The sequence below is a fragment of the Mercenaria mercenaria genome, chromosome 10 (assembly GCF_021730395.1).
Source record: "Mercenaria mercenaria strain notata chromosome 10, MADL_Memer_1, whole genome shotgun sequence".
In the NCBI taxonomy this organism is placed as follows: Eukaryota; Metazoa; Mollusca; class Bivalvia; order Venerida; family Veneridae; genus Mercenaria; species Mercenaria mercenaria.
This window is the reverse complement of record NC_069370.1, coordinates 2,455,484-2,482,656: the sequence shown is the minus strand read 5'-3', so window position 1 is coordinate 2,482,656 and position 27,173 is coordinate 2,455,484. Positions and strand designations below refer to the sequence as shown.

General features: G+C 35.9%; 1 protein-coding gene across 1 annotated transcript in view; it reads right to left on the bottom strand.

Annotated features, from left to right (window-relative positions):
• LOC123559908 (protein adenylyltransferase SelO, mitochondrial-like) overlaps positions 1-21,905 on the bottom strand; it is a 30,453-nt gene extending 8,548 nt beyond the window's left edge. Inside the window, exons 1-9 of the mRNA XM_053516659.1 lie at positions 21,762-21,905; positions 20,495-20,580; positions 5,236-5,433; positions 4,945-4,978; positions 3,132-3,277; positions 2,152-2,275; positions 1,738-1,853; positions 1,016-1,119; positions 554-726 (exon numbers count right to left, since the gene is read on the bottom strand). Of these exons, the coding sequence (XP_053372634.1) occupies positions 554-726; positions 1,016-1,119; positions 1,738-1,853; positions 2,152-2,275; positions 3,132-3,277; positions 4,945-4,978; positions 5,236-5,433; positions 20,495-20,580; positions 21,762-21,905 (1,125 nt within the window). The remainder of the gene's footprint in view (positions 1-553; positions 727-1,015; positions 1,120-1,737; positions 1,854-2,151; positions 2,276-3,131; positions 3,278-4,944; positions 4,979-5,235; positions 5,434-20,494; positions 20,581-21,761) is intronic.
• Between the last annotated feature and the right edge of the window lie 5,268 nt (positions 21,906-27,173).

Genomic DNA, 27,173 nt, shown 5'->3' with positions numbered 1-27,173 from the left:
TTATCCACACCACTGAATGGATACATTATCCTGTAGAACTGTAAAGATGGTAATAGAAAAGTGATTAAAAATAAAACTTTTGCAAAGACAGATCTGAACCTAAAACGGCTTAGAAGCTAACAGTGTAAAATAAAACCATTGAGAGATTCAGCCAATATGAAGTAAATGACCACCTGTCTGACCATTTAGCAACACAGCGACTATTGACAATGAAACCTCAAAATCAAAAAGGCTCCAAGGTGAAAACGCTTTGAAATATTGTGCCACTGAACTCCTACTTATATTTTATTCACTGACAAGACATCTTAAAAATTCAGAAAGCTGCAGTTACTACTTATGGAGACCTGTAGACCGTAAAGTAAAGATTAAATTCCTGAAAAATCCTGTAACTGATTGGAGAATGAAACAGTAATTACAAGTAAAATGTTCCAACATGTCATTCCTAACACAATATCACAGGAAAACATGTTTCTTCTTTTACAACTAACTGCATATGATCAAAAAAGGTTTTGCCATCTAGGAAGATTATGATAACAGACAATAACACATGTACCTTTTTCCGTATCTTGCTTTTATAATGGGCACCATAAGCTTCATCAAATATCCTCTGTAACTCTGGTTCAGTCCTGGCAAGTGGCAGCGCCATCTGTATAGCCTCGGCAAACTTTTTACAGTTCCACTTACAGATCTCTGGTTGTTTCTGATAGGCGTATCGACCCCCGTCATCTACATAAATATACAACATTTTACTGCGCAACCATCTATTTTCGTTGGCATAAAATTTTGTGGCTTTGGACAAAATGACTTTTCCAAAACCATATCAGGATTTTAAATTTAAAAGCTTTTCCCTTTGATTTAGAGCCACACAAATACAATTTTAGGTCATATAGGTCTTTTCCAGCTTTTGATGGTAGTAAAAGACCCTGTAAGGGAATCATGTTTTTTTTATCTTTGTAATATGTCAATATATTCACTGGACTTAAGTTACATACAAGGTAAATCAAGGAGAATATACCTGAATTATTGCATACATAATCAGCCTGAAACCGGTCCATGAAACCATACGGTCCATAGTCTATGGTCAGCCCCATTATGCTCATATTGTCTGTGTTTAACACCCTGAAATAACATAAATGTAACATAAATTTTTTGTATACTTTAGCATAAAACTACAAAAAACTTACCTTGATATTTATCAAAACATATGTTAATTAATTCATAATGCTTTAAACCTGAAACAAAAACAGCTGTTTCTCTTCTAAAGCTACAAGATTTATTTTTGAAAAAATATGGAAAATGTTTGGTGACATAAGGGAGAAAATTCAGTATTTTTATATATTTTGCTGCTTTTATTATAGTGTATATTCTCCTTATCTATAAACTGAAAGATCAAACTTGAAAAGTGGTATGAAATTTTGAAGACAAAGATATTCTTGTTATTACCACAGCAAACATCAAGCGAATTATCTTGCAGTTTTACATTTTACCCCGAAAACCCTTTAATTTTGGAGGCACAGAATTTCTTGGTTTGTCTAAAATGATTACTTCACGGGGACATGAGATCTTGGATTTCAAATGTTAAAGACAAATACAAATTTTGACTATCTGTCAGTATTTAGTTTCATGGATTAATGCAAAAACAAAATCTATGCATATTAGTCTCCAATGTATATTAATCATTTCATAGTACCATTCCTAAAGAACATGTATATACAGATGATACAATTCAATGCGTACCCATGACAGAAGCCTACAGATTGCCATTCTGCCACTAGTCTAGCTGTTTTTCTCACTACCTCACTCCAAAACTCAAAATACATCTGTTCTTTATCTGCCGAGTGCTTGTCCCAGATCTGTAACATATTGTTTATAGAGAAAATGTACACCTTAATGAGAACTTTGGTTTGAACAGAATTCAGTTTTTACACAGTCACTACACATCTGTCATAGCAAAATAATGTTGCTGGTTCTAAATATTTATTGTGCCCAAAATGCTGGGACAAAGACACTATTGCAACTGAAAATTGATAAAATTCACATGAAACAGCACACTTTAAATTCAGACAATAAAAAAACTTACCAGAAAACCTTTAAAAAAAAAATATAGTACAATTTAACATAAATGTACATCTTGTATAGAAAATATAATACCTCTTTGTAGTATGTTTTGATTGCATAATCCAGCATTGTTCTAAGAAGTTCTTCATTACCAACACTTGGACCTTTCCTACCCGTCTCAGCCGACATTGGTTTAAAGATTTCAAATGAACCAAACCTACAAACAATACATAAATGCTCACATCCACTTCTACAGATCATAGAAGGGAAATGGCAGTTCAATACTCACATAAAACATCACGCCCTGTATTTTTCACTTAACCCTGTTCTTATCCCAAATATCATAGAATCAGTTTGATCTAGATTTCAATAAAACAAATATTCTGACTAAGGGTGTAATGATATATCGTGGCTCACTGTATCTCGATACCTTAGATGATACGCGTATCGTATCATAGACCTGTTTCACGATACAGAAACGATACAGTGAAAAAAAGAAACATTGAATGAAAACCTTCATAAAATCAGTGTTAAAGATGGTAACTAAACAAATGTATCATTTATAACAGTTTCTTTAACTTTAAAAAAAATGTTTCAAGTACTTTCCATGTGTAGGAACTTTCTTTTTCTTTTTCATTTTGTCACGTGAATGCTCAATGTGTATCGCGACATGAATTGTATCGTAAGACTAGCGTATCGTTACACCCCTAATTCTGACTATCTTCAATGTAAATCTGGTAGATCATTAACCTGTTTTTCAATAACTTGACCTAGTGGCCAAGTTTTGGATCCAAAATTATCAAACACCATCCAGATTTAATGGTCTCTAGTATGTAAAAAAAATATGCATAAAATATTACCTCTACTATGTAAACAATATCTTTCAAATGAACTTTTGACTGGAAGGCATGCAAGCATGTAGTACTGGAAAAATTCGGTCAATTTTTAAAAAGCAGATATTTATTAATGATCAATCATAATGTTCAGAAACCTCAGCAGTTCCTTCAGTTTAGTTACCTTGAACAGACTTCAGGAATGAGTCAGTAAACCTCAGAACAAATGTACATACATACCTTAGGAATGTGGGAGCAATCCTGAGAACAACTGTACATTTCTCATTGATTGGGTTACCACTATAGAAGATATCTCTTACTACTGTAGAGTCTGAGGTCACACATGTACCAGCTCTTGTTGAACCTATACCCAGATGATGCATTGCCTGAAAAAAATTGTGACATACTTTTTAACCTTTAACCTGCTGGGCGCAAGTGAGTCTGCCTTTGCAACCAGTGCTGACCAAGATCAGCCGACACATTCGTGCAGGCTGATCATGGTCTGCACTGTTCGCTATTCAGTCAGTAAAATTTCAGTGAACACCCCTTCAAGTAGTAAATGGTACTGCCCAAATTGAATGATAGACCAGTCTATTTTAGAAATTTAGCAGGTTAAAGGTTACCGTAATAAACTTTATTATCAATACAGCACAATCCTTGTAAATGAGTCATTTATATTTTTAGAAGAAATCAATGGGTGAGAAACAGTGAATTACAAACGAATATGTAAATTACCTAACAAGAGTATTCGGTAACATATCTAGCATTATACTATCAACATCAGCTGTAGTTTAGTAAAGGGGTTTACATGCTTATTCAAAATTTCAGAATTTATTTTTTTAATTTAGTAAAAAAAACTCCAATACGAACAAAAACGCCGTTATCCCAAAGACTGTCTTGAATGAGAAACTTACTTCCTAAAAAAAACTCTCGTATGTGCCCTCAACACCTTTTCTACCACAGAACCCTTTGAATGGGATTGGCCCCGATCCTTTCAACTGACCCCATCTTTCTTTTTCGGTTGATGACTTCCCCTAAAACCTTTAAACGTAAAAAAAACAACAAATTGGGGAGAATAGCCAACTAAAAGAAAACCCCCAAAATTTTAATAGCTTTAATAAATCTACGCTCACTTTGCAAACCTTTATTATCATAAAATTCATTTTTTTAAGGGGTCCCAAAGGGAAATTATAGCTATGTCTGATTGAATTTTAAGATAACTTTATTTTTGTCAACTTAATGATCAAAATTGTATTTTTCACAACATAAAAATCGAGCAAAATTATTATGTGTTTAGAAATAAATAAAAAAAAAATTTCCACTGAATTTACCTGCAGAAAACGGGTTAGTACTGAAAGAACCCAAAACACGGGGTTTAAGTTAGCTTCGTCATTCAGATTGAATCTTATTCAGAGTCAATTTTTACTTTTGCATGGCTTTTTTTTTCTTACAGATTATTTCACTCAACATAATTTAACATCCTTCTCCACTTTCATTACACAACAGATGACGCATTGGTAATGTTCCATGACATCACAATGTTTACGTCATCATACATTGATCGATTATTAAGTAGAAACAAGTGTTTGTTTTAATAATAATTCTTGGAACAGTGTAAATCAATGATTTATAATTTTAAATTTTCTCTGAAACGTGTCTGGAGCGGGAAGTAAAATTTTTTCATGCTTGGGACTTTGGTTTTGATGTGAGTGTGGAAATAAACATGTTCTTTTTTATCAAGGGGATGATTTTTAAGCAGTAAAGTCTACCTTATTGTTAGTTTTAAGAATCTCAAAGTAAAAAAACACTTCCAAGTTGAATTCAAGATGGCTGCCATATTTTTTTTTTCAGATTTTCAGGAGCGGATGAATTTTTCAAACCTAAATATAATTAAAATTTTTTTTTTACTTCAAAGTCAATTTTACAAAAAAAGAATGAGGACATTGTTTTTCTAGCAGGTCATGTGAGTTTCATGATAAATGGAACAACTGTCTTTTGATATCAATATTATCAGGCTCGCAGATATAGGCAGAAGGGGTTCGGGTTCTCCCACCCCCCAGCTCATATCAACCTTTAAACCCGATAACCTGATATAAAAAAGACATCAATACCTATTTTCTCTATAACAAACATAAAAATTTTATATGCTTTTTTTATTTTTAATAAAATAAAAAAAAGAATGGGACAAAAAAAAACTTTCCCCCCCTACCAAAAAACCAACCTTAATGTGGGGACCTAGGGGGGAAACAATCTACATCTAAATAATAAACCTCAACATCAATGATGACTACTACTGGGAGGCGACTGTGACTTATATAAGTTAATAAAGTTGAAATATTCCTACATTGCTGCCCCGTCTCCAAGTTGTCCTGAGAAGTAACCGAACTGATGACCACAGTAACAATGTGCGGCTGTTTTACTGCCAGGTAGAAGTTTATTTCCGCCAAAATACTCGGCAGCTTCTGGTCTCTTCAGCTGACCCTCGTCTAGATCCAGCAATGCCATGGCACTGGAAGAGTATGCTACCCTTTTTGATTTTCCACTGAAAAAGGCAACTAGTGAAAAACATGCCCGGGAACCTGTACAGGAAAAAGGAATTGTAAAAAAAGTACTGAACGTCGATGAAGTGAAAAAATAAAACACGAGAAAAATTCGACAAAAAAAATAAAAACAATAAAAAAAACAACTACTGTTCAAAATTTAAAACATAATAGCTCTGTCACACCTAAAAGGGGGGCAAGGGGAACCCTTTAAAAAATTTTGGGAGGGGCCGCCAGGGTGCTACTGACCAATTCGGGTTTTTTTCTACCAGGTTTTTAGAGGAAAAGATGTTTTAAAAAAAGTTGATGCAGGGACAAAATAACGTCATCCACCTTTATAATAGCTCACCCTGAAAAAAAAGTTCAGGTGAGCAAAAATGTAAGCCAGAGATGGAACTTTCAAAGTGAGGTAATTTCATGCGCTGAAGATATGAAAGAACTGAAAACATTTGGGGCAAATAATTCCTGAGAAAAATTTTACAAATTGTCCAGAATTTTGTGTTAAAAATATTTAACATAATAAAAATGCATGAGCAAACTTCAAAAATTTTTTCCCTAATTTTGCCAAAAAGAAATCTAGTTAGGTAATTTGTGATATGAGGTCCTCTCATGATGCCGGAGTTAAAATTTCGAAAAATATAAAAGAAAGAGTTATTTAACTTGCCATCTGAGATCAACTTATGATGCCGAAGACTTAAAAAAAATTGTGAACTTTTAAAGCATTTGGCAAAGAGGATTTTGAGAGACTTCTTAACATGCAAATCTTAAAGCAGTGGTGTAATGATACGCTCACCTTTTGATACAATACATATTGCAATACAAAGCACAAGTCTTACAATATAGATCACAATACATAGTTTTAGATGAAAAAAAATGTTTTAGCCCATTACAACTTAAATCATATTCTTAAATTCTGGGGTTTCAACTACACTAAATGGTCGCTTGTCAACTGCAATAAAATGACCAAATGACTTTTCTGTGAAGAAGCAGAGCACTTTCCTTTGCATTAGGCCTAAAATAAAAATATTGTTTGTTTCCCCTCCCACGACCGACCCGAAAAAAAGCTGCAACCCAAAATATTTTATTGCAAAGCACCAGGTGATTATTTTTTTTTTCTTCTAAGTTAAATATTTCTAGGTTCAAATACTTTTCGGGCAAAGCAGACAGAAGTACAATTGTACTGGTATAAAATTCACTTTGTTGTGTGTCATTATAGATGTTATAAGTGTTAAATATTTCTTCAATTGCTGATTAATTGTACGCAGCTGTGATCTACTTCAGTTTTCACTGGAAACCTCGTGTTTTATCAAGAAATTTGTGGCAACGTATGGAAATTCAAAATGGTCATGAACTTGGTAGGATCACAAACTAAGGAAGTAAAGTAAAGTGTCCTGCTTAACGTGGGTAGTCAACGGAAGACCCCACCTGGAATGGATGGAACAACTTATTTCCAGCTGAGCCCATGCCCATGTCATGCCGGAAAACAGAAGGTTCTACTCCTTTTCAACACTCTAGAATGCTTCTCGACATCCACAAGACTCTTCCAACATAGCACCTAGAACTGTCACATAGTGACTCATACCCACCACCATAACGGTCTTGTCACAGAAGAATGCAACCATAAGAAATCTTAAAAATACTTTGGATTAATTCATCCTGGGCTTCCACATATAAGTGTAATACTAGTATAATACTAGTATAGTAATACTTAGTAAATAATTAAAATCTCTCTAATATAGAGATACACTAAAAGTGAATACAAAAAGTTGTCTTACGACCCATGTTACCGACAGAAAAATGTTGTTTTTACTTTTTACATGGACTATAATAAACAAGAGACCATGATGTTCCTGAATCCTTCACCCTCTTTCCCACATGACCCAGTTTTGAGTATGACATCGTTTTTTCATATTATTTGACATAGTGACCTAGTATTTGAGCTCATGTGACCCTGTTTTGAGCTTGACCTAGATATTAACAAGATAATAATTCCTGACCAATTTTCATGAAATCCATTGTCAAAATATGGTCTCTACCGGTTTTTCTATTAATTCACACCATTGACCTAGTTTTTCCGAAGGTACGTGACCCGTTTTTGAACTTTACTAGAAATCATCAAGGTGAACATTCTCACTAATTTCAGGAAGATCTCATGCAAAATATGGCCTCTAAGAGGTCACAATTGTGTCTATTGTATTCGACTGCCTAGTTTTTGACCGCACATGACCCAGTTTCGAAACTGACCTAGAATCAGCAAGGGGACATTCAGATCAATTTTCATGAGATCCATTGAATAAATATGGCCTCTAGAGAGGTCAAAAGATTTTAATAATTTTAGACCTACTGATCCTAGTTTTTTGACCGCAGTTGAATTCAGTTTTCCAAACTTGACTGCTAGATATCATCAAGAGAACATCAACCAACTTTCAGACAGATCCCAAAAAGTATGGCCTCGAAAGGTGTCACAAGTTTTTATTATGAATTGACCGACGGACACTATTTTTTATGGCACTGACCCAGTTTCAAAACTTGAACTAGAGAACTTCAAGGGAACTTTCTGACCAATTTTTTATGGAATCCATTCATAAGTATGCCACTAAGAGGTCACAAGTTTTTCTATTTTTAGACCTACTGACCTAGTTTGTTGTCCCCCGCACAGACCCTGTTTCCTAACCGTGACCTAGAGTATTATCAAGATGAACCTTCCGACAAAGTTCATACAGATCCAAGAAAAATATGGCCTCTAAGAGGCACAAGGTTGTGCTATTATCTGTACCAACTGAACCTATTTTGGACCGCTCGTACCCACTTTCGAACTTGATCGAGATATCATCAAATTACATTCAAATTAACTTACATACAGACCCATGAAAATATTGCCCTAAGTGTCACATGGTTTTTCTATAGTTGACCTACTGACCTAGTTTTTGAACGGCACAGACCCATTGCCGAACTTGACCTAGATATCATCAAGTGAACGTTCTGACCAGTTTTCATAAGATTCATGAAATAAGATGGGCCTCTAAGAGTACAAGGTTTTTCTATTTTTAGACCGTACTGACCTACTTTTTGACAGCACGTGACCCATTTTGACTTTGCCTAGATATCATTTAAGATAACATTCAGAACAACTTTCATACCGAGATCCCATGAAAAAGATGCCTTTTAGAAGGTCTCTAAGTTTTCCATTATGTCGACCTACGTGACCTAGTTTTTTGATGACCAGACCGAGTTTTGAACTTGCCTAGATATCATCAAGGTGTATCGTTCAACCATGTTTTCATGTCAAAAGATCTTTTGGGAATAAATGGCCTCTAGAAGTCACAAGTTTTTCTATTTTTTGACCGACTGACCTAGTGTTTTTTTTTTTTTGAAGGCACATACCCAGTAGCGGGAACGGACCTAGATTATCACAAGATAAACATTCTGAAACAACTTTCCAGAAAGAATCCCATGAAAAAGGTGACCTCTAGAGTGGTCACAAGGTTTTTCTATTTTTAGACCTACGGACCGAGTTTTGACCGCACGTACCCAGTTGCGGAACTGACCTAATATCATCAGATGATCATTCTGACCAAGCTTTTCATGAAGAGCCCATGAAACATTGACCTCAGATGGGTCTCAAGTTTTTGCTATTTTTTAGACCTACTGACCTATTTTGACTGCACGTGACCCAGGGTCGAACGGGACCTATATCATCAAGATGAAATCTGACCAATTTTCATAAAGATCCCTGAAAAATTGAACTCGTAGAGTGTCACAAGCAAAAGTTTACGGAGGCCAACCACGGCACAGCACACGCACGGGACGACGGACGACGGACACTGCGCGATCAACAAAAGCGCACCTGGTCACTTTGTGGACAGGTGAGCTAAAAAGTTAGAAAAATACCTAAAATATTGGAAAAACTTAAAATAGGATTTCTAAAAATAGACCTAATTTACTCTGGAAATTTAAAGGGGAAGAAACTCAGTACAAATGGTAAAAAAAAGGTTACGTCCCTTGTGGCTCTAAGCAGCAGAATTAGATAAGATTAAAACACATCAAAATTAACCTAAATTCATTAAAAGGGCACAATTCCTTGAAAAATTTGTGTCAGAGTTGATGCACCTTGTCACAGATGTGGGTGAGTAGGTAACAGCTATTTTTAGTCTGAATATCTAATCCATTCATTGTAACGGAGATATAGAGAGAAATACATCAAATGTAACCTTAAATTCTAAGTAAAAAGGACTTCCTTCAGTAAATTTGGTGGCTAACGGTAGTATGAACCTTTGTCACATGATGGGGTGATGAGTGTTCATCTGGTGAAGTTTGATCAAATCCTTTTGTATATTGAATATAGTAAAATACATCAAAATCACAACCTAAATTTAAAAGTAAAAGGGGACATAATTCAAAAAAAAATAATGTTTCAGAGTTAAGCACCTTATGTCACATCATCGGGGGATTAATGTAACAACTATTTTAAGTTGTAATCAAATCCATTTAGTAATAACTGAGATATAGTGAAAATACTACAAAATTAACCTTAAATTCTAAATAAAAGGGACATAATTTCATAAACTTGGTGGCTAGTGTGATGCAACTTGTTCACAATGAATGGGCACATGAGTGGGTGTTTAGGTTGGAACATCTAATTTTTAAAAGTTTGTAGCAAATCCAGTCAGTAGTAACTTAGATAATGAGTGAAAGATACAATCAAAATCAACCTTAAATTTCTAAGGTAAAAAGGGGCATAATTCCATAAAACAAAAAGACTGTCGAGGACAGCAAAGCGCGACTATTCAACAGCCTTGTCAATTGATGAATACAAAAGTGAAAAAGCGGGGCATAATTTTTGTAAAAAAATTGCAATAGTAGAGTTTTGAACCTCTGTCGGCATTCATATCATGACATGAACAAGTGTGTGAAGTGTCAATCCTTTCCAGTTGTGGAGTACCAGATACCAGCGGTTGTTTCATACAAAACTTACAAAAACTCTAATCTAAGGGGCATAATTTTTGTAAAAATGCCAAGTAGAGTATGGACCTTCTCAGTTACAGTTACAGATCATAGACAGGAACAAGTGTGTGAATGTCAATCCATTCCAATTAGTGATTACTGAGATATCAATTACATACAAAAAATTTAACCAAAAACTGCTTATAAGTCGAAAAGGGGTAATTTTTGAAAAAAAAGAGATAAGTTATGGGACTTGCTTAGTGCATGTCAACATGAAGTAAACAAGTATGTGAAGTTTTCCAATCCATCCCATTAGTAAGTACTGGAAGACCATCTTACATACAAAACCTTACCAAAAATTTCAAGTCGAAACAGGCAATAATTTTGTAAAAAAGCAAAATAGAGTTTAAGGAACCTGTGCAATGAATCATTTCAGCACAGGAATAAGTGGTGAAGTTTCAATCCATCCGCACAATTGGTTACGAGTACCAGCTTACAGTCAAAACCTTAACCAAAAATTCTAAGTCGAAAAAGGGGCATATTTGTGTAAAAAAGCTATATAAGTGATGGAACTGTGCAATTAAGTCATTGTAACAGTGAATAATGTGTTGAAGTTTCAATCCAGTCCCACAATGTTACGGAATACCACTCCTGTACAATAAAAACTTAACCAAAATCGGACGGCGGACGCACAGCCGACGCGGACGCCGACCATGGCGATGCAATAGGCTCACTAATGCTATAATAGTCGAGCCTAAAAATGGTGTCCAGAGTTATGCACCTTGTGTCACATGATGTGGTTGGTGAGTGAACATCTATTTAAGTTTTGAATCAAATTCCATTTAGTAATAACTGAGATTAAATAAAATACAACAAAATTACCTAAGTTTCTAAGTAAAAGGGACATATTCATGACAACATGGGGTCAAGAGTTATGCGCACCTTGTGTCACATGATGTGGATGATAAGGTGGAACACTAATTTAAGGTGAATCAAATCCTTTTGGAAATAACTAAGAAATAGATTTCGGACGCGACAGACGGACGGAACGCGACGCGACAGGACGCGACAATACTGTCTCTCCTATAACCCCCCCCCCCCTCAAACATGTTTGGGGGGGTAATAATTAATCTATCACACAATGAAACATAGAGCTTTGCCAGGTAGGTAACAGTATGGTTCTATCTCTTTTCAACAACTAGAAATGATCTCACTGACATTCCAAGACCTTCCATTATAAGCCAATTAAGCCACAATTCAAAGAGCTTTTGCTAGGTATGTAAATCATACTAATGAATCCGACAGTTTTAATTTTTAGTCATCATTGTTGCACAACTCAATGTCTCTGTCCATCCAAGCCCATGCAAATTGTTTTTACAACAGACCGCTTCCGACCTCTCTCACCAGTACTTCGTCACGCTTAATCAATGTTTTGTATGACTTTTTGGCGCTGTTGAGGTGTTTTTCACATTTCTATAAAGCGTTTTTTGATAATTTTCACTTACCTTAAAATGTTGGAATTTACAACATTGATTATTTTTTCAACAATGACGTAGGTTCAAATAGTAACTGAAATGCGACCAGTCAAGCACCTCTTACTCGCGCCATGTGCTTTGAGCACGTAAAATAGGAAAACATCGCTATCGTCGAGCGGCCAAGGGTACCGGCCAGCCCCCTTAAATTTTTCTCCTCGGATTTACGGATTTACACTGATCACAGAAATAGTCCCGGGCCTCTTAAAACTGCGAATTCGCGGAAAATTCTCATCCCTGACCAATTTAAGTAAATCACTCAGCACTGAACACTGGTCGGAATATCAGCCACGACCAGGAATCAAACCCAGACCACTGGCATTGTATCCAACATGCCTAACCACGGAAACCGCGGACTTCCTGAGTAAGATAGTTTTTCAGCCGGCGACAGAACTATTTTCGACACACCCTAGTCGGTGCCACAGCCCCGTAATGTTTTTAGTTTTCCTGAAAACACGCCCCACTTTCGGTTTCCCACACATGCTTGGATTAACAAACACCAACAAATGTCACACTGGTAAGTTTTGAAGTAAAATAAAACTAAAGGGTAACAAAATGATAAAACAACTATACATACTGTTACATTTTTAATTTTTCACTATTTCCCAAAATATCACTCCACAATATGTGTTTTTTTAAAATAAATCCAATGTTTTTCATGTGAAAGCTCTTCGTTTCCGACAGATAAGGTTATTTTACAGCTCCGCCCACCACTATCAAAATTTGCAAAATAGACTTCACACAAAAAGGTTACCACATACAGACCCGTGAACCGTACCGAGGTTTTCTAATCATTTGGTTAATCAAATTTAAATATTAGTAGTAAAGTTTGTGTTCTCGGTTTTTCTTTGCAAATCATGTGCCCACTAGGATCATAACAGACCCTTATGATGAATAATATGTAAGGATGGTACACTTATCATATTGTAGTAACAGTGAGGGTAATCTGAATAGAGACACATTCCTGTGTCCCATTTGTCTGATCCCACCAACTACTGTACGTCCAAGATGAAAAGTCAAGTTTGTTTTCGCGCGACCTCCGTGACAAAAATCGATTACTGCGTGTCCTTTTGTGCGTTCCCCCGAACACGCTAGCTCTTCCAAAATGGACACCGAGTCCGTTATTGGGCTGCCTAGCGATCGGCACATGGTGCATCCCGTGGTGCAATTGCGGTGATTCTTCCGTGCGGCGCTAGTTCTGATCGGCTCAATTTATCCTTTTTTGATGGTAGAAAGAGAATTTTTGCTCCTATATTTTGTCTAGACATATTGTTTTTCTGTTTTCAGTTTACACTAAGCTTATAAATGTGTAATTATAATCTGCTTTTTGTTTCCTTTGTTTATGTTCATAGTTGTAATGTAAAAAATTTTAAAACGTCCACTATCAATTACTACTAACATTACATGTTGGAATAAATGTTTTAACTCACCTCTCTTGCAATTTAAACTGCTAACTCTTTCTTGTCGTTTAGCAAATGTTTGTCCATTGATCACAATGTTGCCGAAATATTTGTAAGGTACTTATGATTATTAAGTTCATGTTGGTATAAAGTCACAAGTGCTAAGTAGATAATTCACAATCAATAAGAGTAGTTAATTCTTAGTTTCGTGAAAACTTCTGTCTATAAAATGCAGTTTTCAAAACAATTAATTTTAACTTCATGTATGAAATTGTCGATTTGATATCATATCATTTTCACTTTACTTTGTATCTCGTTTATTTCAATTTGCAATGATTTATTATCGAAAATTACAATGATACATAGATATATCACAAGTTGTACGAAGCAATTGGTTAGATTTCAGCACACACCAACTACTAGTAAATAAAAAATAGTGAAAAACAAGAACCATGATGGTCCGGAATCGCTCACCGTTCCCGCAGACTGCCATTTTCTGAGTATGGACTCATTTTTTCTATTATTTGAACAAAGTGACCTATTGTTGACTCATGTGACCCAGTTTGGAGCTTGAACCTAGGTATCATCAAGATAAAAATTCTGACCATTTTTCATGAAGAAACCATTGAAAAATAATGGCCCCTCTAGGAGAGGTCAAGAATTGTTCAAATGTTAGACCTTAAGACCTAGTTTTTTTGACCAGCAGTTGACCCATTTCAAACTGACCTAGAGATCAACAGATGAACATTCAGACCCAACTTCATACAGACCCCATAATAGTATGGCCCTAGAAGTCACAAGGTTTTCTATTATGTGACCTATTTGACCTAGTTTTTTGATGCATGTTACCCAGTTTCAAATCTTGACCTCAATCAACCAATTAACATTCCTACCAATATTCATTACGATCCATTCAAGGAATGGGCCTCTAGAGGGTCACAAAGGTTTTCGATCTTAAGACCTACTGACCTAGTTTTTGATTGCAGTTGACCCAGTTTCATACCTGAACATATATATCATCCAAGATAAACAATTCAGACCACTTCCATACGACCCATAAAAAATATGACTCCTAGAGAGGTCGAAACAGTTTTTATTCATTATTTTGAACCTACTGACCTACTTTTTGATGACATGTGACCCACTTTCTAACTTGACCTAGATATCATCAAGAACATTCTGAACAATTTGTTATGAAGATCCATTCACAAGTATGGCCTCTAGAGAGGTCACAAGGTTTTTCTATTTTTAGACCTACTGACCATATTTTTTGACTGCAGTACCCAGTTTTCCAACTTGACCTAGAATATCATCAAATGAACTTCAACCACCTTTCATACAGATCCCATGAACATATGGCCTTTAGAGAGGTCACAAGGGTTTTCTATTATTTGACCTACTGACCTAGTTTTAGATGGCAACTGACCCAGTTGCAAATCTGACCTAGATATCATCAAGATGAACATTCTGAGGCAATTTTTCATAAGACTATGAAATATAATGCCTCATAAGAGGTCACAAGGTTTTTCTATTTTAGACCTACAGACCTATTTTTGACGCACATGGCCCAGTTTCGAACTTTGATCTAGATAGAATCAAGGTGAACATTCCTAACCCAACTTTTCATAAAGATTCCATGGAAAAAAATGGCCTTAGTAGGGTCACAAGGTTTTTTCTATAGTTGACCTACAGACCTAGTTTTTGATGCACGTGACCTGTTTTTCGAACTTGACCTAGATATCATCAAGGTGACATTCTGAGCAATTTTTTCATGAAGATCTTGTGAAATAGAGGGGCGCTCTAGAAGAGGTCACAAGTTTTTCTAGTTTAGACCTACTGACCTAGTTTTCGATCAGCACTGACCCAGTTCAAACTTGACCTAGATTTCCATCAAGGGATCATACTGAACCAACTTTCATAAAGATCCCATGAATAATGGTGACCTCTAAGTGGCACAAGCTAAAGTTTACGCACGGACGACGACGGACGCTGCGCAATCACAAAAGCTCACCTTGTCACTTTATTTGACAAGTGAGCTAAACAAGAGCTGTCCTTAAAACAGCCAAGCTCAACTATTCGAAATATTGTCAAAAACAAGAAGCAAGAAATTATAACCAAAATGTTAAATAGTCGAAAGAGTTTTTTAAGTTCGAAACGGAACATAAATATGACCAAAATGCATATCAAGTTCTGTGACTTGATCTATCAACTAGTTTAATAACCCCGAATAAACATGTTAAGTTTCAATTTCCATATCTGCATTATTTTGGAGATAGTAACTTGCAAGAAAACTTTAACCAGAATTTTCTAAGTCCAAAAAGGGGGCATAATTGCTCAAAATACATTTAAGAGTTATGGATCTTGCCCAGTGAGGTTGGTAACTGACCTAGAAAAAGATAAAATAATTTCAAAGCTATATCCTTTTGGTAATAGCTGTATGTACTTTGCACACAAAACTTGAATCCAACGGATTTCTAATCCAAAATGGGGCATAACTTGCCCAAAATACAGGTCAGGTTATGGACATGATTCTTATCAACTAGTTTTATAAACTCCGAAGACACATGTGAAGTTTTCAATTTAGAGCTTGGGCATTAGTTTTGAGACAAGTTACTTGCATGTAAAACTTTAACCAGAATTTTTCTAAGTCCAAAAGGGGCATAATTTGGCTCAAAATACATGTCAAGGTATGGGACTTGACCCAGTGAGGTAGCAATTGATCTAGAAAAAGAAAAAATAATTTCAAATCAATATGCCTTTTAGTAATAGCTGTAGGACTTGCATGCAAAACTTTAACCAGGAATTTCTAAGTTCAAAAGGGGCATAATTGATCAAAATACTGTCAGAGTTATGGGACTTGGCCCAGTGAGGTAGGTAATTGATCTAGAAACAGAAAAAATAAAGTTCAAATCTAATATGCCTTTTTAGTAATAGCTTATGTACTTCACACGCAACAACTGTAACCAATTTTCTAAGTCCCACAAGGGGGCATAATTTGGCCAAAAAATTACATGTCAAGTTATGTGTCACTTGGCCCAAAAGAAGGTAGTAAGTGATCTAGAAAAAGAAAAAATAATTTCAAAAAAAAAATCTATATCCTTTAGTAATACTGTATGTCTTGCACCCAAAACTTTAACCAAAATTTCTAAGTACATAAAGCAGGGGCATAAAATTGCCAAAATGAAGGTCAGAAGTTATGGTACTTGGTGCTATCAATCACCTAGTTTTTATAACCCCGAAGACACTGTGTAGTTTTCAATTCAATATCGGCATTAGTTTGGAGATAGTAAACTTGCATGGTAAAACTTTAAGCGCGAGAATGTTTACCTAAGTCGCAAAGGGAATAGGCAGAGTGGCGCATAATCCGAGAGGTTAGGACTGGTGATAGGGATAACTCTCTCTGGGAACTACAGGACTGAGGACGGTTATACAGTATATCCTCCCAAGATGGGCGCGCGCGTTGGCATGGCTGAAAGAGGAGTGTACAATTCGTGTTGCATCCTTTAAAATGATACTGTATATACTTGCAGGCGAAAACTTAACCAAGGTGTGACGCCGACACAGACGCCAGGGTGAGTAAATAGCTTAGACTATTCTTCAATAGTCGACTAAAAACAAAAGTGAATTTCGGAGCAAGACGCGTTGGGCTATAAAACCGTCCCGCACGTCCTAAAGCTAGTCATACTTGAGGCATGTCAGCTAGACAGTCTTGCATGGACTACAAGAGTAGTGATACTCACATGAACGAGATTTTTGCCGTCGTGCGGGACTGTTCACTTCAGGATCTTTAAAGCACTAATAGATTATGTATCATTTCCATAATGGTTTTAAACATAATGAAAGCGTAAAGGAATTGTTATCGATACTTCGGTACTGGTAGAAACTGCAACAAGAGTGAAAATTACAGCACAACAACCAGAGGAGGGAATAAGCAGTAAACGAAAATCGGGCTTCTGTCTCTTTTATTAATTCCCTGTTTTTTCTATACTAAATTTAACGGTATATAATATTTATTAGAAAGAACAACAATTCAAACAAATAAAGCCAAGATTGATTTACACTAGAAAAAAAATTATTTGCTATGTTGCGTCTCATATAATGCTTCCATTGATTTTATTTCTTATTCATAACCGTACATAGATACAAACGGATACCAACAATCGAAGCTTAATGACACAAAATACAGACAGACAGTCAATATTCTAATAAATCTACATGTAATAATCACACACATAACGTGACAAATACACGTGCAGTTGTGTAAAACTATAACAGTATAATTCTATTTCATATTTTGTTTCTGTTCCCTTTATCTATTACAACAACACAATTTTATAAAAAGATCAAGAACGTTATTACGAATATCAAATATTACGAATATAAAGTACATTTAACTTGCCGAAAATAATACAAATGGCGAATAAACAATTTTTGTCAGTAGTGAATACTAATATGAATCATATAAACACAAAATATTTTCTGTAAAGCATTATCGATACACAGGTTTTTTGTTTTTTATATAGAATAAACAAGATGCTAGATAGAACAAATTTGACTTTTAATGCTAATAAAATTATTTTACAAAAAAAAAAAAACCAAAAACAAAAATTAAATTGTAATTGTTGCTTCCAAGGCTCTTACTCAGCTACTAGTTTCGTATCTTGCCCTGGAAAAAAAAGCAGATACAACATAATTTTTAACAGCTTTATGTTACACATTATAGTTTCCTGTAATTTGAAATGTCATGTCATTATAATTCGATTAATTTGTTGTTCAGACATCATCTAAATGTTTTAAATGGATTAATTACGTTGTTTACTTTAAGTGAATACCACTGTTTTTCTTCGCCGAGCGAAAACTTTAATGCCGATATTCTTTCTTGTATTAAGATATAAATTTTCAAATTCTTTTTTTATCTTTACAAAAGCAAATAAATTCGTTACAAATTAACAAGTTATTCAAAAACTATTAAATTTTTAACTGGTAACTTACCTCTTAATAATTATCATACTCCATGCCACACTGTGGAACAAGATTAATCGTTAGGGTTTCATAATAAGTATTGTATTAAAGTACTTGTTAGTATAAAAACAGAAGTTTGCAACAACATACAAAACTGCAAAAGTGAACTCTAAATAAAACAACTGAATTTACAAGTTTTGATTGTTGAATAAGCACTGTCTCGTCGTATATGCTTCATGTCAAGTGCTGTACCAGAAAATACAAAAAGTTTTCAAAATTACTTGCAGACGAACATTGAACTGAAAAAATTACAGTGAGATATTTTGTTGTTAACATACACATTAATATATCTTTTAAAATAAAATACAAATTAGCATATTTTAAACATATCATGATCACCGCAATTCGCCGCGATTTCACGCGCAAACAGCGTGTTTCGGCGAGCCACCGTGCCAGACTCCCTGTTCCACCGCGATTTGACAGCGGTGAAATCACCCACCTGGGTGCTCCCAAATTTCTTTGAACACGCTAGTCTGGTATCACGGTGATGGGTGTCCATTGGAACTTTTCATTCTGGACGTACTGTAACTCCATAAACTAACACTGAAAATTTATAAATATGGTTGTGGGTAAGTTTTTCTGATACTAACAGTTAAACTGAATGTTCGAAATTTGTTTAAACGTTCTGACTTTTTGCGACGTCAACTTTGAGCCCAGTATAATTTTGAAGCAGGTTCCCGAAAACGGTTTGTACTACTTTCGTTAATTGAGAATGTTAGGTCACCATGTTGGAAAGGATATCTAAAACTTCTGTGTATGTGGTTTGGTTACTTCGTATTTTTTTAGATAATTCTGAATGTTGAACAAAACTCCAGCATTATAATGTTGTACATTTTCCTCGTAGCGAAACCGTAGCGATATTCCGTTTAGGTGTCCGAAACGGGTTGTACCAGGATATGTTTACTTCATTTGGAGTATGGTATTTGAATGACAAATAATATGCCCACACTAACCCAGTGACTAGTCCAAATAATTGTAACTCGAGAAAGTTGAATATCGTTATATTATTTTGACTTGTCGATATCCGCCTCGAGTACAAATCAGAAAAGTATAGAATGTGGTAGCACTGTCCCCTCTTCTATTGCGTAAGTAACACCCAATGGAATCCAGTTGGCGGGAATTAGTTATATAATGCAACGATAAAAAAAAAAATACATACAAGAAAGCCTGTAATTTTTCCTTTTCAATGATGTATATATTACCGAGATCTCTTGAGAAAAATTCAAACTATGGCAAGTTAAAAATTCCAAGTGTTTAACACGAGTGTACTACATATTGGAAAATGGCCGACACCAGTAAACACATTACTAAACGAAGCTTTTCAAAAATGGGCACAAGCCTCTGACCCGCCATTACATGTAGACGATTGAAACGTAGAGGTGTAAACTTTTAGAACAGAAATTCTTATAAACATCCCTGTTCTTATGTTTTTTATTTACGATTTATGATTTAAAAACAACAGGTAAGCATTAGGGCTAAAGAAAAATCGTGACTTCTGATAAATCGTAATTTCAACTGACTAAGTTTTGGCCCACCACCGTTTTTGATTGTTTCTGGTTTAAACCTCTAGTAACAACGTAAAATATCAAAATGTAAAATCGTCTGCCTGAGGTCTCATAGTTAGACTACCCAGTACCACCAGTTATTTTACATACCTTTCGTACAAAGTTCTTCCTTCTTCTTATCAATTGGCAATTCCTCAAACTAAATTATCAAACTGCAATGTGTCTAATGTTGCCCTATTTTCGAAAATGTACGAACTAAATGTTACTATATTTTCTAAACAGAACATAAAGTTAATTTTGATGAAGTTTTGATATCTACAGGTAATTCTAGCTGCCAAACCTCGTTCTTTTTAAGTTGTCCATCCTGGTGACATCTATAAAACGAAAAATTCTGCATCAAGAACCACATTCCATATTTTGACAGATCTTTGTCACGAGGCGCGTGCATGTCATCATCATCATTACACAAACGTTTGATTTTGAACAATAATTACTATCTCTCCACGTACAATACCGTATATGTATATGTAGACCTTGTGGTATTTAAAATATTCACATTTTCAAAAGTTTGACAGAAATAGAATCTAAATAAGAAATTATACGCTACCTATACGACGGGATTTAACCCTATTATGTGAAGTACTTAATTTTGATACTTACTGACTCTTATGAGACACATCGCATGTTTGGTGACCGACCCTTTTACAACCGAGCCTCTTTGTGCCTGGCGGAAGAGCTGGAAGACTCTATAATAGTCAGTTCTTAATTCCAATCAGCACTGAGCTGTTTTGATAGCTGTCTTCTGACCTGTGGTGGGTCCGGAGACTATTAACGGTACTCCTCTGAGGCTCGTATATGCAAAGCATTGCATGGCACATGCTTTTTCGGCTTCTGTTGGCATTTCGCATGCTAGGGATTCACCTGAAAGGATAACTTTTATTTACAGTGTCCTTTAACTTTGAAACATGGTGGAGATTAAAAGTGAAGTTAGCTGCGCCCCATAAACTCTTTTAAGATGGTGTTTTGCCACAGAATATTCCAATGCGGTGTCCATTGTGTTCCTTTCGTTGTTCCTTTCATCTTCGTTGTCTGTGTAATTTTGGCGGGTGTCTGACGTTAGTTCTGGTCAATGTGCGCGTCAATATAAGCACTGCTGTGGATTGCTTTTTAAAGACTGCGTTCTTCCTGTTGGATATTTGTCCCTGTGTTTATTCTGCACTGGTTTAAATCATTTACTGCTGTTTAGTGTTTGTTTGTCAAATATATTGTCAATTTTACATCTTTGAATATTTTTTGGGACCGGTCAGCGGTTCATTGCCCGGATATAACTAAATAATCGTGGACAAATAAGGGTAGGCTGACACTACCCTTCGACCACCCTTATAGAAGAGTACCAGAGTTGTTCGCTTCCAATTTTTATCATGGAGTTTTGGGGCCGGAGGTCTTTTCGGCATGTGGTGATTCATCCTTTCCCACTGTCGATTCTAATTTCCTGTTTGGAATTGTCGGTTGTCCTGTTAGAGCTCACAGTCCTAAATGATTGGGGTGTATTGAAGTGTATATCAAACTAGCGGTACGTAAGCAGATCTTCCACAGATTTTGGGATAGTGCTTCATGTTTCTTTTGAAGAACCTGAGGTGGCGTTGGTTGATATTCATGAGTGCCAAATCTGAGAGAATATTTCCAAGGTAATGATTGTTCTGTGGACTTGCTGGAAGATCTAGTTGTCAGTTCGAGAAAGTGTGAAATTTTCAGAGTTGATGCCCATAATGGTACTATTTTGCATTGAATCGCATATCCTAGCTATGTTTTGAAGTTGACGACGGAGGTCCATTTGGAGAGCTAGAGAGATTCCGGAGTCCACAGTGACTGCATCGACTATCACTTGCATTTTTCCGTTTGTGAGTAAGTCACATAGTTAGATTACGATGTTGATCTTGCCATTGAGATCATAGGGTCTCATCTTGTGGAGAAGCTTCCTATGAAGGACTGTATCGAAAGCCTTGGAGAAGTGGAGTATCACGATGTCGATCCGAGAGCCTACATCAGACTTTTTCAGTAGGTCGTGCATTGTTGTGAGTAGCTGGGTCTCGCATAAATAGCTGGATTTAAATAATAAGATCAATAAGAAAATTCTTTTGAAGCACAGAACGCAACCAAACAAACAAACAAACAAAATAGTAGCAGACATGATTTTGACTGAGTCAGTTAATGAGAGGTTATGAAACATACAACACCCCTAACACCGTCTAGAACCGGTTTAAGAGATATTCTGCTAAAGTCAATTTGAGTAGTACTCCACGATCCCAAAAGACTAGAAAATATAACAATACAGGTAAGGAGAGAAATTTTACAATCGCTATAACGGCACATAAAGATTGCTGTTGTGACAGTTTATTACAGTCGGATAAAATAGAAAAATGAAACGTTACAGGTCCACCAAAACGAGGAGAGCCAGGTATCAGTGATCTGAAATTTTGAGACCTGCGGAATGGGCCGATATTTTAGGTTTAAGAAATAGCATAGCCGCAGATGAGAGGACGGATGGTAATGTTTAGTGATTCATCAACTTTAAAAGTGAGTTTTTGTTCTTTCTGCGTTTAGAAGGTTATAACTGGTCAAACGTTGTATAGCCCTTTATAGCTGTATATACTTTTATGAAGCAAACAAGAAAATACACCATCAAAATCGCAGTCTTTCTACTAACTTCACCGCAATGTGACATATTCATATACCATACATCAGAAGTTTGGGGCGTGCGAATGGTGGCTTATCGTTCACAAGGATGACCATAGTGTTTGCGTGGTGTCTACTTCATTTGTTTATAAAATTCAGCTGGTGTTGAACGATAGCTCTACAGCTACATAAATCAACTATCTACTTTTCAGATTTTATTACTACAATTGTCGGACGACTATGGAGCCGAGGACTTATTACATGTGTTAAACAAAAGACTCACTACTTGGAAACGTTGTTTACCCTCACCCCAACACCCCCCCTCCCCCCACACACACACTACTCAACCATATATTTCACTTTTACTGTTCACATGTTTGGCAGCTTGGCAGCATTGAACACACTCGTATTATTAGTCCTTTCTTGAATGTTTTGAAGGTTCCTGCATTTGTTTAATCTCCTGTCATGTCTTTATCATCTGGATTTACGCCCCACCATCGCCTTTACTGGCTTTAGAAGTTACACAATACCGTGGTAGGGATTTCCGCTTTTTGCTGATTTTAGTTAGGATGCTACGTTTCACTGGGTTGTGAATGCTGACCCTGAAGGTGCCCCGGAGCTTGTTTACAGAAGAAGTGGAATTTGAAGCTTTGTTGATAGGATGTATACACTCAGGATGTATTGTTGTTCCTTTGGAACAGTCTGCCTGCTTGCCGTGCCTGTGTGTTTTTGGGTGTGAAAGGACGAAGTTAAAACACCTGAACTTGTATTGGCGTGACAAGACTAAGAGGAGGCATATGTCTAATTTACCTGGTTGCGCTCCTAGAATATTGGAGTGTGGGATAGCTACAAGTGATGTATATCTTGCAGAATATACCAACTTTGAATCGAAACTTCTAGACTAGATATTTGGAGTTGGGATAGCTACAAGTTTAATGTACCCCCCGACAACAAAGTTTAAGGGGGGGGGGGGGTATACTGGGTTTCACACAGTTGTCTGTCTTCGGCGGGGGGCGCCGTAGACACAAGCTGTTCGCACCATCTCTCTCATCCCCTGACACAATATAATGAAACTCACACAAGTGATCAGTAACAACAGTATTGTGCATGGGAATGTGTGTCTTTCAGAAAAAAAACTTGCAGAGGTTATGGGACTTTGTTTTTGTTACTATTATATATACTAGACAACTATCTTGTTCACACAATCTCTCCTCATCCCACTTGGACACACATTAATGAAACTTCACATAAGTGATCATAACAACGGTAGTTTGTGCCATTGCATGTTAGGTTCTTTCAAGAAAAAAAAATTTGCAGAGGTATGGACTTTGGATTTTTTTTGTTACTATACTATATACATAGACACAATTTGTGCACACCAGTCTCTCTCATGGCCCCCTTTGACACAATTTATAATGAAACTTCACACGAGTGATCATACAACAGTAGTTGTGCATGGGGCATGTTTAGGTTCTTTCAGAAAAAAAAAATTTCAGATTACGGCTTTGTTTTTTGTTACTAACTATATACAAGACACAATCTTTGTGCGCACCATCTCCTCCTCACCCCTTGACACAATTAATGAACTTCATACTAGTGATCCAGTATCAACAGTATTGTGCTGGGGCATGTTAGGTTCTTTCAACGACAAAAATTGCAAGTTAGGGACGTTGGGGAGGGTTCATACTATTAATTCATCTGGCATATGCAGTCTTGTGCCGCCCTAATCTTCCGATCCCTTCACACAATTTAATGAAACTTCACACAAGTGATCAGTACCACCCTAGTTTGTGCATGGGCATGTTACGTTTCTTTTACATTAATATTCGGGGCGTAGTTATGGGACTTATGTTTTTGTTTTTGTGTTAGCGAACTGTATACATACATCTATATACAGACAGCAACATAATTATGCAAGCGTGGGGTGTCAGATTGCAGGTACTGTGGGTCATGCAGCGGGGTACATTCATCACCTTTATGTGATAGCTCTAGTTATTATTATTATTATACCAGATTATACAGATTAAGTTGATGGTATATCTTGCAGAATATAACAAACTTTGAATCTAGACGTCTATACTCATGTGTACGTCAGTCAAGAATGTTTTGCAATTATGCGGTAAAGTTTACTTTTGATCTATTTGATTGCATGCCGCTGATTCAGTTCCAGCCTTTGTATACTGACAGGTCTGTGTGTACGGAGTCAAATACAGATGAGGCATATTCTAGTTAGCTTGTGATCATTGTATGTAGAACAGTGACTCGATATTTTCTATTGTATTGTTTTATGTCTTGTCGATTTAAAATAAAACTTCCGAAGTCTTAACTCAGTCTCAACCTCATCGTTTCTGATGTATGTCTTGCCGGTGGGCCCATGTTCTGTTCAATACATGTACTAGAATACGGAGAGCCATTTACTGATGTTGTTAGAACTCGTGGTCATGATCATGTATTGCAAACGCATAGTTATTTAGTACATGCATTATTCTATTATAAAAGAGGAATGAAATATATATAAACTAAAAACATGTATAAGATAAACAGGAAAATATTGCATTTTTCGTTCATAATACAAATGTACCCGGCAGTGAGAGAAATGTGCCTGCTCATCGTATTGTATGATGTTTAGTATCAGATTTTCATGGTCAAGATGGCAACATACTGGATAGTCTTAGTAAGCCTACTTACTTTGTTGTCTTTCTAGTTTTCTGTTTTCCTGAAGTATCTTCTTGTGTATAACTCTGCTTTTGTAATGACTACTATGTAACTATGACTTAAATGTAGCTTTAGTATGCTTTCTTTTAGGTACATTGTGCCTGTAGTTTTGTCAGGAAAATGATATCACAAAAAGTTCTCTTATTTTTTTCTCTGTAGAGCTATATATATATTTTTTTCCTTATTTTCGTTGCCATTCTTTGCTGAAATCATATGGCAGATCTATTCATGACATTTAGGTAGCATCTTCATATTGAAATAATAACATTACAGAATTTGTCTTAGAAACTCCACTACAATTTATGGTCTCACTTTTTAGCTCACCTGAGCATGAAGTGCTCATGGTGAGCTATAGTGATCACGTTATGTCCTTCGTCCGTCAATTAAATGATATCTCCTCAAAAACCACTGAATGGATTTTGATGAAACTTGCTCTGGGTGTTCCTTGGCTAGTCTTCTACCAAATTTGTTCAAACGGTTCCGCTTAGTTGCACACAGGGGCCGTCGATCAGAGCTGAAAATAGAAAAAAATCTTCAAACGACATTTCCTCCTAAACCGCTGGTCGAATTTTGAAATAATTTCGCACAATTAATTCTTATGTATCTTTCTACCAATAGTGTTCAAATTATTCCTATTAGTCAAAAATATGGGCGCCAAGGGCGTGGTCGCTAAATTTTCCCTATATGTATCACGAGACAGTTGAAACTTTTAAAAAATTCTTGTGTGGAACTGCTGGCCCGATTTTAAAATAATTTTACACAAATGGTCCTTGTGTGACCCATTACCAAGTGTTCAAATTAGTTCGATTAATTTTAAAAAATGGCCACCAGAGGGTGTGGTCACTTTCCCTACATGTATTTAGTGTATATAGTGGATTTTTTTTAAAAATCTTCTTGTGTGAAACTGTTGGTCCGATTTTAAAATAATTTCACACAAATGGTTTCTTGTGTGAACTTCTACCAAGTGTTCAAATTAGTTCAATTCATTTTAAAAATTGACCACCAGAGGGTGTTGTTACTTTCCCTATATGTATATAGTGGATTTAAAAAAAAATATTCCTGTATGAAACTTTTGCCCTAATTTAAAAATAATTTCACACAAATGTAAATATATTTTTTGATTTGTCATAAACGGGCCGCCAGATGAATTTTGTCACTCTTACCTACTGTATATATTGGAAACTTGGATTTGGAGGGTCAGAAACAGCAGGTCAATTTTTTTCTTAAATCTTTGGCGTGTGATATCATGCACTTGGTTTAAAAATAGGAATTCCCGTGTGTGTGACATGAACAATAATTGGCTAATATAAATCAACTTTTGAATTCTCTTCTCCGAATCCATAGTGACAAGGCTTAGGTAATTCATAATTTAAACCTAACTCGATCTGTACTTGTACCATAACGTTATACAAACGCACTTGAAGCCTTTTTATACACAGGTGAGCGCTTTAGGGTCAATGACACCTGTTAGCTAACACATGTGTGTGCTTGACTGAATTCATATGTTCATTGCATCAAACTTGGTCCCATTTTCCTTGAGTTTTATTAAGCACTGACAATATTCTTCAAAAAATGGTAAATAAAGACCATTCTAAAATGGTCACATTTAAAAAATGGTCAGCAATGTGTTTTCCGTTGGTTCGACATAGCTGAAACGGAAGTAAATGTTTATATGCGCATAGATTAATACCCTGTACGCATGCGCAATCTGTGAGCCATTTTGGAAATGAAAGGAATTAGAATCGCAGAAATTTTGTCAACATTGGCTATTTTCCTCGTGAACTGACTTCAAATTACAAACAAGCTAAACTTTATTTGACCATGAATTCAACGGAGTCCAATACACCATATCTTAACAAGTCACCTCTGCCCTTGCGCAGGAAATCCAAGAGATTTGAAAGTGATCATCCATATTTATGCGATTTATGACTTGATTGATGCTATACCA